Below are 13,284 nucleotides of genomic sequence, written 5' to 3' on the forward strand. Positions count from 1 at the left end.
TAAGTCCCTTGTAACTGGTACCCATGATACCAAGGGCCCTGATGCCAGGGAAGGTCTCTAAGGGCTGCAGCATGTCTTATGCCACCCTAGGGACCCCTCACTCAGCACAGACACACTGCTTGCCAGCTGGTGTGTGCTAGTGGGGATAAAATGACTAAGTCGACATGGCACTTCCCTCAGGGTGCCATGCCAACCTCACACTGCCTATAGGTATAGGTAAGTCACCCCTCTAGCAGGCCTTACATCCCTAAGGCAGGGTGCACTATACCATAGGTGAGGGCATAAGTGCATGAGCATTATGCCCCTACAGTGTCTAAGCAAAACCTTAGACATTGTAAGGGTAGCCATAAGAGTATATGGTCTGGGAATCTGTCATGCACGAACTCCACAGCACCATAACGGCTACACTGAAAACTGTGAAGTTTGGTATCCAACTTCTCAGCACAATAAATGCACACTGATGCCAGTGTACATTTTATTGTAACATACACCCCAGAGGGCATCTTAGAGGTGCCCCCTGAAACCTTAACCGACTACTAGTGTGGGCTGACTAGTTTTAGCAGCCTGCCACACACCATGCTGGCCACATGGGGAGAGTGCCTTTGTCACTCTGTGGCTAGTAACAAAGCCTGTACTGGGTGGAGGTGCTTCTCACCTTCCCCTGCAGGAACTGTAACACCTGGCGGTGAGCCTCAACGGCTCACCCCCTTTGTTACAGCACCCCAGAGCACTCCAGCTAGTGGAGTTGCCCGCCCCTCCGGCCACGGCCCCACTTTTGGCAGCAAGGCCGGAGGAGATAATGAGAAAAACAAGGAGGAGTCACTGGCCAATCAGGACAGCCCCTAAGGTGTCCTGAGCTGAGGTGACTCTGACTTTTAGAAATCCTCCATCTTGCAGATGGAGGATTCCCCCAATAGGATTAGGGATGTGCCCCCCTCCCCTCAGGGAGGAGGCACAAAGAGGGTGTAGCCACCCTCAGGGCTAGTAGCCATTGGCTACTAACCCCCCAGACCTAAACACACCCCTAAATCGAGTATTTAGGGGCTCCCAGAACACAGCAAGATAGATTCCTGCAACCTAAGATGAAGAAGGACTGCTGAGCTGAAAAACCTGCAGAGAAGACGGAGACACCAACTGCTTTGGCCCCAACTCTACAGGCCTGTCTCCCCCTTCAAAAGAACTGCTCCAGCGATCTGTTCCACAGGGTCCAGCGATCTCTGAAGCCTCAGAGGACTACCCTGCATCTAAAAGGACCAAGAATTCCCGAGGACAGCAGCTCTGCTCCAAGAAAGAAGCATCTTTGCAACAAAGAAGCAACTTTGAAAGAACACACGTTTCCCGCCGGAAGCTTGAGACTTTGCACTCTGCACCCGACGCCCCCGGCTCAACTTGTGGAGAACCAACGCTACAGGAAGGACTCCATGGCGACTGCGAGCCCGTGAGTAGCCAGAGTTGACCCCCCTGATCCCCCACAGCGACGCCTGCAGAGGGAATCCAGAGGCTCCCCCTGACCGCGACTGCCTGCTTCTAAGAACCAGACGCCTGATAAGGACACTGCACCCGCAGCCCCCAGGATCCGACCTCCAGTGCAGGAGCGACCCCCAGGTGGCCCTCTTCCTTGCCCAGGTGGTGGCTACCCCGAGGAGCCCCCCCCTTGCCTGCCTGCATCGCTGAAGAGACCCCTAGGTCTCCCACTGAACTCCATTGCAAACCCGACGCCTGTTTGCACACTGCACCCGGCCGCCCCCGTGCCGCTGAGGGTGTACTTTTTGTGCTGACTTGTGTCCCCCCCGGTGCCCTACAAAACCCCCCTGGTCTGCCCTCCGAGGACGCGGGTACTTACCTGCTGGCAGACTGGAACCGGGGCACCCCCTTCTCCATTGAAGCCTATGCATTTTGGGGACCACTTTGATCTCTGCACCTGACCGGCCCTGAGCTGCTGGTGTGGTAACTTTGGGGTTGCCCTGAACCCCCAACGGTGGGCTACCTCGGACCCAACTTTGAACCCTGTAGGTGGTTTACTTACCTGCAAAACTAACAAACACTTACCTCCCCCAGGAACTGTTGAAAATTGCACTGTGTCTAGTTTTAAAATAGCTATATGCCATTTGTGTGAAAACTGTATATGCTATTTTGCTAATTCAAAGTTCCTAAGTGAAATACCTTTCATTTAAAGTATTGTTTGTGAACCTTGAACCTGTGGTTCTTAAAATAAACTAAGAAAATATATTTTTCTTTACAAAAACCTATTGGCCTGGAATTGTCTGAGTGTGTGTTCCTCATTTATTGCCTGTGTGTGTACAACAAATGCTTAACACTACCCTCTGATAAGCCTACTGCTCGACCACACTACCACAAAATAGAGCATTAGAATTATCTCTTTTTGCCACTATCTTACCTCTAAGGGGAACCCTTGGACTCTGTGCATGCTATTTCTTACTTTGAAATAGTACATACAGAGCCAACTTCCTACAACAACGAATCATGAACTTTGCTACATCTCTTACGTCTGTAACTGCTTGGGAGAGAACAGTCCGGGCCTCCTCCAGAACTCAAGGCAGCACTTGCGCAACCGTATCCCACAGAGTATGGGAATAGCGGCCCAAAAGACATGCAGTGTTCACGGACCGCAGCGCTAGACTGGCGGAAGAAAACAGTCTTCCCCAAGTTGTCCAGTCTGTTTGATTCCCTGTCCGGGGGAGCGGTAGGGAATGCACCAGAGGATGATAAAGCCAGGATGACAAGGTTCTCAGGCGTAGGATCAGGAATTTTGTGACGGTCTACACAGGCCAATAGCGGCGGGCAACCCTCCTGTTCACAGGAGCCCTGCGCTGGGTCTGGACCAGGTACCCAGAAGGACGTCAGTTAAGTGCTTCATTGAAGGGAAGGAGGGGTTCCGAGCTGGAGGCCCCAGGCTGAAGCAGTTTGGTCAGGAGGTTAGTCCTGACCTCCAAAGAAGGATGCTCCCTCCTCCGTAGCCACGGTAAGTGGGGAAACCATGCCAGCATCAGGGGAGGTGTCCAACTCGCTGGCATCACCCAAATCCTGAACCCAGTCCATTTCAGGTTCAAGTAGGTCTTCTAAAGGATTTAGCGACCACTCTACACTATCCCCATAACCATACCCATAACAATAGGAGTCAGGGTCAACCCTGGGCCCAGGAAAGCCCATGGAAAACTGAATTGGCGTCAAGCGGGGCTGTTCCGGCTCCAGGTCGTTGGGAATTAGTATAGGGTCAACGTCTATTATGGGCCCAACCGACGTCGGGAGCGCTGACGTCTGGCCCAACGCTGGGGAAGGTCATGTTGGCATGACCAGCATCGGGACAGATCCGGAAGTGCACGCTGCAGTCGCAGCCGAAGCCAACGACTTGGAAACCGAAATGGTCTTCACCGACTCCCCTGGATCTAAGGGCACAGAGGGTGGGTCGGTCTGCCCAAATATGAAGAGCATGGCCCCATAAAATTCCTTGAGTTGGGCAGGGGTGGCGCCAGCTCCCAGAAAAGTGGGGAGGCCTGGAGCTGACCCAAACGGAGGATCCAGTGACAGAGGTCAAGAGAGTCAACGCTCTTCCCGTGTCGCGTTGTCTGAGCAACGGGGTGAAATCGAATAACTTTTGGTCTTCTTAGAGTTCTTCGTGTGACCTGAATGTTCAGATGACTTGGATGACAGAGTGGTGATGACTCTGCGACTGGTCTCCTGATCTTCCTCTCGAACGAGACCAGGAACGTCGCGGAGTCGAGTACCATGCCGCCCTGAGCTTTAGGGACTGCTCTCTGAAAGCCTTCAGGTTCATGGCCCGACACACGGAGCACGACTTCGGGTCATGGATGCACTCCAGAGACCAGAGGCACACAAGATGCGGATCAGTCACAGATGTCATTCGGTGACAGGAGTCGCAGGGCTTAAATCCTGTCTTACGGGACATCTCTCGACATATCCAAAACTCGTCAAAAATGAATCAACAAAAGTGTTGCAGTCAGTCAAAAAATGACTAGGGTAGCTCTTCTCCAGATCTGCACGTAGGCTGGCGCAGAAAGAAAAGAACAGACATCAGCGCACCAGGGTGGTGCCTATATACGAAGGCAACATCATCACAGCGACCACAATGCCAACGACGACCACGGAGTCGACTAACGCAGGGCTACTGCTCGAAGAAAAATCTCTGGATCCAGTCTGACGCCTGGGGGAAATACTAAGGTAAGGAATCTGCAACAAGAAGTCTCTATCAGATATAACACATCATAAGGCGTATCACAGTAGTATTATAAAGGAACACTTCAAGCACAGTTAAAATTAGCAGTACATGTTCAGAGGTATTAACACATTCTTTTCCTGGTATGGATTGCTTCACAAATAAATGATGCAATATTAAAACACATGGCTGGGGATTCCATAGCATATAAAAGATGCACAGCAACTTTGAATGGTCATTTAAACCTTTAATTCGCGATAGAGGATTCTTGAAGGAAATACTACTATTCACAATTTTTTTGGGAGTACCAACATATCACATGTAAGAGTATGATGCACCATACAAGTAATGGATAACAAGTTATTTTGTCCTACAAATTTGAAACTTGCTGAAAAAAATATGCTCAGATTATTACTATCCATGTGTTGTAATTACTGCCAATTGCACAATAACTCAAATTGGCGTATAACACTACCATCTCTCCATCCAACAGAGGCAAGATCTCCAGTGTGAGACTATCCCTTTATTCATTCATATTCCTTCAATTATCATCGTACAATATGTGATTTGTAATATAAGTTAATGATCAGCCATCATACACAAAGTATCATTTTCTATTGCTTGGTAGATCAGGCTATCAATACGCAGTCCTGATGATTTGCCATTGACTTGCTATGAGCAAACTAGGCAAGAAACATGTTGACCTTCAGACAAAGAACTAGAGGTTCATTTTTTTCCTTATTGGTTCATAGAGTGTTTTCAAACTTGGCATGAGTTTCCTGAAACAAACACTGAACATTTGGCAACCCATAGCCAATTTTAAATTCCTCTTTCTAAATCTACCACACACTCTCCAGAGCTAGGTGTAGGATACAACTCTGATTAACCTCCAGCAGTCTGAGTAAAAAACATATCTGGCAAAGAACCCCTTTGAGCAGCCTGGTGGGCACTGTAGCACCTGCCCAGAGAGCAGAACGCCCCGATGATTAAGCATGCTACTTCGGTGGGTGACAGCCCATTCATTGTGTAAGGGACGCTGCTTAGATGACGCTATACATTTGCAGAATGGGTCAGTGTTGACTGGGCAAAATTATCAACGGGCAATGGTGGGCATATGAGGAAACTTTGCACTCCCTGTATGACCCGCGACAAAAATGCAGCCAGTACCATTATCAAAAAATTAATCCTACAGAAAAATAAATAATAGGAAGCAAAGCTAAATACAAGCTGAAGGAAAATGTGTATCACAAAACAACACTGTTGAAATCAGAGCAAGAGGATTAATTCTGCTCAACCAGTCCAAGAATTAGACTTGAGGGAACATGGGGTGGGATGGAGGCAGGCGCTTTGGGTTGAATTGTAACAATGACATTGAAGGTGGCCGCACATACTAATTACCAGACAAGAAGGCTCTTAAAAATAACAAGTATCCCACAGGATCAAGAGAGTTAAAGAGGACTTCCTCAAGACCACGCTTTGTGATGAGGAGAACAAAATTATATTATTCGCACTACAGCTCATTGGTGTGTGCCCTTAATGCTAGAAAGGAATAATTCACAAAATAAAACGATAAAATCTTTCCTAATCACATCTCACTTTATTTATTTTTTTTTAAATCAAGTCCATTCACAAATTAATTTGTTACACATTTAAGAGGGAAAAATACCAAAGGTTAGCAAGCAGCTATAGCAAAAATAAAAATCTTACTGCTACGGAATCTTCATTTCATGTTCATGGCTTACCTATTATCGTTAATAAACTCCAGAATTTCCTGTTCTAATTTTAGCAGCATCATTCTATCCCTGCAGGGGATTGGAAGAGAAAGGAAAATCACTGACAGAACAGGACTTGGAAGCTCCCGATTGATAACCCAGATGGCCAAACAGAAAACGAGGACACAGGGAGACCACCCTCCCCTTCTCCCCCCCACCAATGCTGTGTCCTGCTTCTGACGATGCTGAACCAATACCAGTGAAGGCAAACATTGGAAGACTTTGGATAAGCTTAATATCTTCCAAAACATGTGCCTATCAGATTTTTTGTTTTATTTCACAGAGAGCACCATGCAAGTTTGTAAATGATCACCACAGCAGCATTCTTAGGAATAACCATGAGCTAATTCCCCATCCAACCCAAAGTACAACTACATTGCAAATAAAATAAATGAGCAGACAGCATAAGGGCACTGCTTGGACAACTGCTCTAGAAATAAATGTTACTTACTTTCAATCCTAGCTCTTCATCATTTGAAGGGAATGCAGAACCCAAAACACAGAGGTGCCCCAAACACACACATACACATTTATATATATGTACAAGTTACTTATCTGCGGTAACGATATATCTGGTAGAGACATTCTAGTTGCAGATTCCTTACCTTTTGAATTCCCCCAGGCGTCAGACTGGATCCGGAGACTTTTTCTTCGAGCAGTACCTCTGCGCGCCTTCAGGTGGCGTCGATCAACTCTGCGGGCGTCGGTGGTGTTGTGTTTGCCGTTATGACCTCGCGGTCGTATATATGCGCCACCCCAGCACTGACGTCAGTTTCTTTTCACGACTTTCCATGCCAGAAGCGCGAAGCCATGAAGAACTTTGATAGTGGTGCGCCAAAGCTAGGGCCCTTTAAGGAAAGTTCCTGCCCCTAGAAATCAGTTCGCAGAGCGGGGAGTATGGGCGGGTTGGTAAGGAATCTGCAACTAGAATACATCTCTACTAGATATTTTGTTATCAAAGGTAAGTAACTTCTACATCTGATAGAGACTTCTAGTTGCAGATTCCTTACCTTTTGAATAGATACCCAAGCAATACCATCCCCGGAGGTGGGCATGCGAACCAAGATCACACCAGGAAGTCCTGTAGGACTGAACGACCAAAGTAGCCGTCCCTACGGACCTGACTGTCCAGGCAGTAGTGCTTGGTGAACGTGTGCAGAGATGGCCACATGGCTGCCTGACAGATATCCAGGACTAGAAAGCCTTGTGCCAACGCTGTGGTAGCTGCAGTTGCTCTAGTTGAGTGAGCTCGCAAACCCTCAGGGGGTTGCTTCTTTGCCAAAGCGTAGCACAATTTGATGCAACAGAGGACCCATCATGAAATGGTTCTCTTTTGCACCACCTTCCCTTTCTTCACCCCCACATTTCTCCCAAAGAGTTGATCGTCCACCCGGAAGTCTTTAGTACGATCAAGGTAGTACACCAACACTCTCTTTGGATCCAGGCGGTGGAGTCTCTCCTCCTCATGTGAGGGATGTGGGGGTGGGTAAAAAGTAGGCAAGGTGATGGATTGACCTACACTGAAGGGTGTTACCACTTTAGGGAGAAAAGAAGCCCTAGTGCGGAGTACCACTTTGTCAGGATGTACTGCCAGAAAAGGTGGTTTACATGACAGAGCTTGGAGCTCACTTACCCTGCAAGCTGAGGTAATGGCAACCAAGAAGGCAGTCTTGATGGTTAGGAGCCGTAATGGGCGGCTCGAATGGAGTGCACATCAGATATGTGAGGACTACATTTAGGGCCAGATGTAGGTAGGTTTCCTTTTGCGAGTTGCAAATTGCGAGTCCCAGCGACTCGCAATTTGCAACTCGCGAAAGGAAATGCAGAAAGGTGTCTCAGATACCTTCTGCGACTCGCTATGGGGTCGCAAAGACCCACCTCATGAATATTTATGAGGTGGGTCGCAGTTTGCGACCCCATAGCGAGTCTAGGCACGCACGGGGATGGTGGCCTGCTGGAGACAGCAGACCACCATGTCCGTGACTGCTTTTAAATAAAGCAGTTTTTTTTTTTCTCTTTGCAGCCCGTTTTCCTTAAAGGAAAACAAGCTGCAAATAGAAAAAATACCGAAACCTTTTTGTTTCGGTTTTTTCAGAGTAGGCAGTGGTCCATAGCACCACTGCCTGCTCTGAAAAAATATTTTTGTGAGCATTCACAAAGGGGAAGGGGTCCCATGGGGACCCCTTCCCTTTTGCGAATGAGTTACCATCCACTTCAATTGGATGGTAACTGCGAGTTGGTTTGCGACCGCTTTCGCGGTCACAAAGCAACTCTAAATCGTGATGCGGTCGCAAATAGAAAGGGAACACCCCTTCCTATTTGCGAGTCAGAATCACATTTTGCGAGTCGGTACCGACTCGCAAAATGTGATTCTGCATCGCGTAAGGGCTTTTGTGCCTCACAAACGGCGTTTTTCACCGTTTGCGAGGCGCAAAAGCCTCCCTACATCTGGCCCTTAAATTCCATTGGGGCAGAAGTGTGAGGCCTTTGAAAAAAACCTCCCGACAATGGGAGATTTGAATAAAGAAGATTGGTCAGGTAGTCTCAGGAAGGCAGAGATAGCAGAAAGATAGCCCTTGAAGGTGCCCAAGGCAGAGCCCTGTTGGGCAAGAGAGAGAACAAAGAGCAGAACTTCAGAAAAAGGTGCAGAGAGAGGATTGACAAATCTGTCGATACATACCACAAATTTTCTTCAACGACAGGCGTATGCCGTTTTAGTGGAAGGACGCCTGGCTGCCAAGATGATGCTAAAGACTTCGGGTGGAAGGTCAAAAGCCATCAACTGTCTTCGCTCAATCCCCACGCAAGGAGGTGGAGATTGGACAGGTTTGGGTGGAGGACCCTCCCTTGCTGCTGCGACAGAAGATCCTCCCGAATGGGCAGTCTGTTCGGAGGAGCTATGTCTATGCTCAAGAGCTTGTGATACCAGACTCTTCATGCCCAGTCTGAAACCACCAGAATAACTTGGGCCCGGTCTTGCCCGATCTTCTTCAGAACTCTGGGCAGAAGCAGTAGGGGCGGAAAGGGGTACAGGAGGCCTGAGCTCCACTCGAGACGAAAGGCGTCGCTGAGCGAGTGCCACCTTGGAAACTCCAACGCACAAAACAGCTGACATTGCGCGTTCTCTGAGGAGGCGAATAGATCTAACCAAGGCTCTCACTGCTGCTGAAAGAGACCTTGCGTCACCTCCGGATAGAGACGCCATTCGTAATCGACTATGCATCGTCTGCCGAGTTCGTCTCGTCTGGCGGTCAAGGAGTCTGCCAGATGTTGAACCACCATGGAAATGTCCTGATGTTTCAGCCAAATCCAGAGACGAAGCGCCTCTTGACAAAAGAGTCCATGAGTCCACTCCGCCTTGTTTGTTACAGTACCACATGGCAGTGGTGTTGTCCATGAAAACTTGCACTGCTTTCCCTTTGAGAGAGGGAAGAAATGCTTTCAATGCTAGTCGAATCGCACAGAGCTCCATTAGGTTGATATGAAGCCCGATTCCACCGGAGACCAGAGACCTCTGATCTCCGCCTCTCCCATATGGCCGCCCCATCCCAGGAGTGATGCATCCGTCACTACTGTGAAGTCTGGTTGGGGAAAGGAGACGATCTGCCCTTGACCAAATCTTGATTAGTTAGCCACTACTGAAGATCTTTCGCAGTTCCCGCTGAGATCTGTACTTTGTCGGAGAGTCTCCCCTGATGTTGTGCCCACTGGAACTTCAGGTCCCACTGCAGAGCCCGCATATGCCATCTGGCCTTTTGAACCAGCAGAATGCAGGAGGCCATGAGGCCCAGCAGCCTCTGAGTCATTCTCACCAAAATCCAGGACAGAGGCTGAAACATCTGTATCATAGCCCGAATATCCTAGATTCGCTTTTCGGGAGGATAAGCCCGAAACTGCACTGTGTCCAGAACAGCTCCTATGAAAGGGAGCGTCTGAGAAGGAGTTAGGTGTGACTTCGGCATGCTTATAGTGAACCCTAGTGAATGCAAAAGGTTCACCGTAGTCTGGAGGTGGGAGACAACTTTCTGGGGTGTATCCGCCTTTAACAGCCAGTCGTCGAGGTAGGGGAAGACTGGAAGCCCTAACCTGCGCAGATGAGCTGTAACCACTACTATCTCTCCTGTCGGCAACAGCCCACGAGAGTACAGCTCGGGCCTCCTCTGGGACCTGTTGCGGCACACGCGCAACTCACAGCGTGTGGGGATAACAGCTGAAATGGCATGCTGTGTTCACAGACCAAAATGCAAGGCTTGCGCCTGAGGTGCGGATCAGTCACGGACATTGCCCAATGACAGGAACCGCAGGAGGGCTTGAAATCTTTATTCCCAGAAGACATCCCTCGACACACCAGGAGAAATTCTCAAAAGAGAACTCAACAAAAGTCGAAAAAACACCAGTCAAAAAGTGACTGAGCAGAAGCTGTCTCCGGATCAGCAATGGCTGGCACAGATAGAAAAGAACTGACGTCGGACAGTCTGGGTGACACTCATATAGGAACTGTGACATAATTTCCATCACAGATGCCGCCAAAGATGGGCGCAGAGACAATCGATGACTCATACCGGTGCACAGGGGTACTACTCACAAAAGTCTTCTGGATGCAGTCCGACGTCTGGGGAGAATTCAAAGGTAAGGGATCTGTGGCTAGAAGTCCCTATCAGACAAACCAAGCAAATGCAGGACCTTCAGGGCTGGTACTTGAGATCCCAGCTGAAATATCAGAGGGATGCCCTGAATACCTTGGGTCCTCTGCAGAGGAGGAAAGGCTCAAATCACGGTGGTATCCAGAACTACCTCAATGCCAAGGAGGCATTGGAAGATTAGATTTGGGACGAATAATCGAAAATCCCAAATCGTACAGCAGTGAAGCCGAAAAGAGGACAAGGTGAGAAACTACATTGGTAAAACTGCCTTTGATCAACCAGTTATCCAGATACTGGCATACTGTGATCCCCACTCCTCTAAGATGAGCCAACATCTCTGTCATCACCTCTGCGAAGACATGACGTGCTGAGGTAAACCCAAAAAGAAAATACTGTAAACTGGAAGGAGTAAAACTCACTACAAAGCGCAAGCACTTCCTGTGGGGGTGCAGGATCAGAATGTGAAGTATGCAACCTGCAGGTTAATGGACACCATCATGTCATTAAAGTCAAAGGCAACTAAAACCTGAACCAGATTCTAGTGTCTCTACACCCCTCAGTCTGTTCAGATAATGTGGTAAGCAGGGTTGCCAGTCGCTACAGTGTAGTTATAGTTAAGACTAGGTTTCCATAGGAAATTGATTTTTTTGCTTTACTAGGCCATGAGCCAGGACCCCAAATTTAGGCCATTGGTACCACTCGGGGAAGGGGTTCTAACATTATTTATTTGCAAGGTATGGATGGCTAGAGAAGGAGAATATGTGATAGCAAGTCATCACTCTTTGCCTTTTGTCTCATATTATTGGATTAGCAACAATAGCCAGAATTATTTTTTTTAACATATTTTTGATAAATAGCATACAAATGTATAATGAAATGTGGAGAAATAAATCTAATTCCATCAGATTGGTTAAATTCAATATAATTTTAAAATAACTAGGATTATTATTTGTAATATTAACAATATAGTCCTTAAAATAATAACAAGAAAATTGCATTTTATTCCTCATATTGATGTAGATTATATGCATCATTTTCACTTGCAATTTCAAATAATAGTTGTCACATCTTACATAGGCAATGTATGTCATGAGTGAACATAAATACAATTTTATCATTCACATACGTCGGCATCATCATTTTCTTCTGAATGGGTGTCATGATTCTCTGCCTTCATTTGATTTTCACAGGCGGGAAGTCTGCACGTTAGTGCACTTGAGTTCATTTAGACAACCAACACATGTTGGCAGTTTGCAGTTCCTAATGAAGTTGCAATCTAAAATATCTACCACAGCCTGAGGTGCTGGCTGCCCCTCCATCCAGTCCACTACCAGTTGCTCTGCTCCCTCGTGTTTTTTCCAACTTCCACCCTCTCCCAATTGGACTAGGGGCCTGGGGATCAGTCAGAAGACATCTCTTGCTTATAGCGGCCTGATAATTCACACGTTCAGCATGTTTCTTCAGACACTCCCTGCAACGTGAAAGTTGACGACTGTATCTTATTCTTCTTTGCGCAGAATAGGTGATTTCTCAAGTCATTCCCATGATGAACAAAAGATTTTGGTGCATACAACAAGCACAATAATTGCTCCTATTTGTCTATTAGTTCTTCAGAGAGATCCCATTTGTCTCAGAGCTGTGAAACTGTTTCCTGTGTATCTTTGTTGGCAGACAGGATTTTGAATGCACCTACTTTTCCTTTCCTCCCCAAATGTGCTTACTGGGACACATCGGGTAGACATATTGAGACCTATCATAGCTCGACAAACATTTTCACCAAGAGTTGAAGCTATTTTCCTAATGTCAGGGACTCACATGCGTATTATGGTACCACATTTCAGAAACAATTTAGCCATGATTCGGTCATGGAATACCAAACACATAATAAACACATCAGTGTCATCTGAGCTCATCATTACTGCCTCATAACCGTCATTAGCAGCGTGTGCAGCATGCAGCTACAAACAACCTGACATGTGTACTGTTAAGATCAGACACTTTGTGGCTCCCTTCAGATGTGATTTTGTAGCATTATGTTCACAGTTTATCAGCAGTGTTTTACTCTCAAGTTTTACAAAATACTCTGGTTTCCTCCATTCATTAACAAGAAAGATGAGGAGTTGTTTTATCCCTTACGTGGCTTAGGAATTTCCTCCACTGCCTGACAATCTGGGAAGGTGAGATGCTCTGTAACCGGTGCCCTAGTTCTTCCGAACTGATTGTCCTTTCGCTGTTCTTAATGGACTTCTCATTGTACGTATCAAGCACAACATCGATTCTTTGACTACTTCATTCCCGCAAAGCCATGGACAAGACAGACATAGCCATTTCACCAAAGTTTGATTTCTCTCCTTTTACGCTCTGAACAAGAACCATACCATCATTCAGCTTGGCTGAATTTCCAGGGATTTTCTCATTAGAGTTAATGTTTTATTCTGCAAGTATGTTGCTAAAACAGCTTCATTGTCTTCTGCAACAGACCTTATGGAGCCCATGGTAAAAGTCCTAAGGGTTGAGAGAGTACATCCACCATTCGAAAGTTCAGATTCTGTGCTGTCACACAGATTCAAATAAATAGAGCTTTGTCTGCTTTCATGATGATTGTCCTGCCAGTGTTGTTCACTGCCGCCTTCTTGAACATGTTAGTGAAGGTTTTGAGTTTGTTCATTTTGAT

At 47.1% G+C, this 13,284-nt stretch overlaps 1 protein-coding gene across 5 annotated transcripts in view; it reads right to left on the reverse strand.

The window, feature by feature from the left end:
* The window catches only part of R3HDM2 (R3H domain containing 2), a 1,111,447-nt gene that overhangs the window by 753,409 nt on the left and 344,754 nt on the right, over positions 1 to 13,284 (reverse strand). For all 5 annotated transcript variants that reach the window (XM_069230792.1, XM_069230791.1, XM_069230789.1 and 2 more), the window contains one exon: positions 5,938 to 5,997. In XM_069230792.1, coding sequence (XP_069086893.1) covers positions 5,938 to 5,997 — 60 coding nt within the window. The remainder of the gene's footprint in view (positions 1 to 5,937; positions 5,998 to 13,284) is intronic.

Source organism: Pleurodeles waltl, chromosome 4_2 (assembly GCF_031143425.1).
Source record: "Pleurodeles waltl isolate 20211129_DDA chromosome 4_2, aPleWal1.hap1.20221129, whole genome shotgun sequence".
Lineage (NCBI taxonomy): Eukaryota > Metazoa > Chordata > Amphibia > Caudata > Salamandridae > Pleurodeles > Pleurodeles waltl.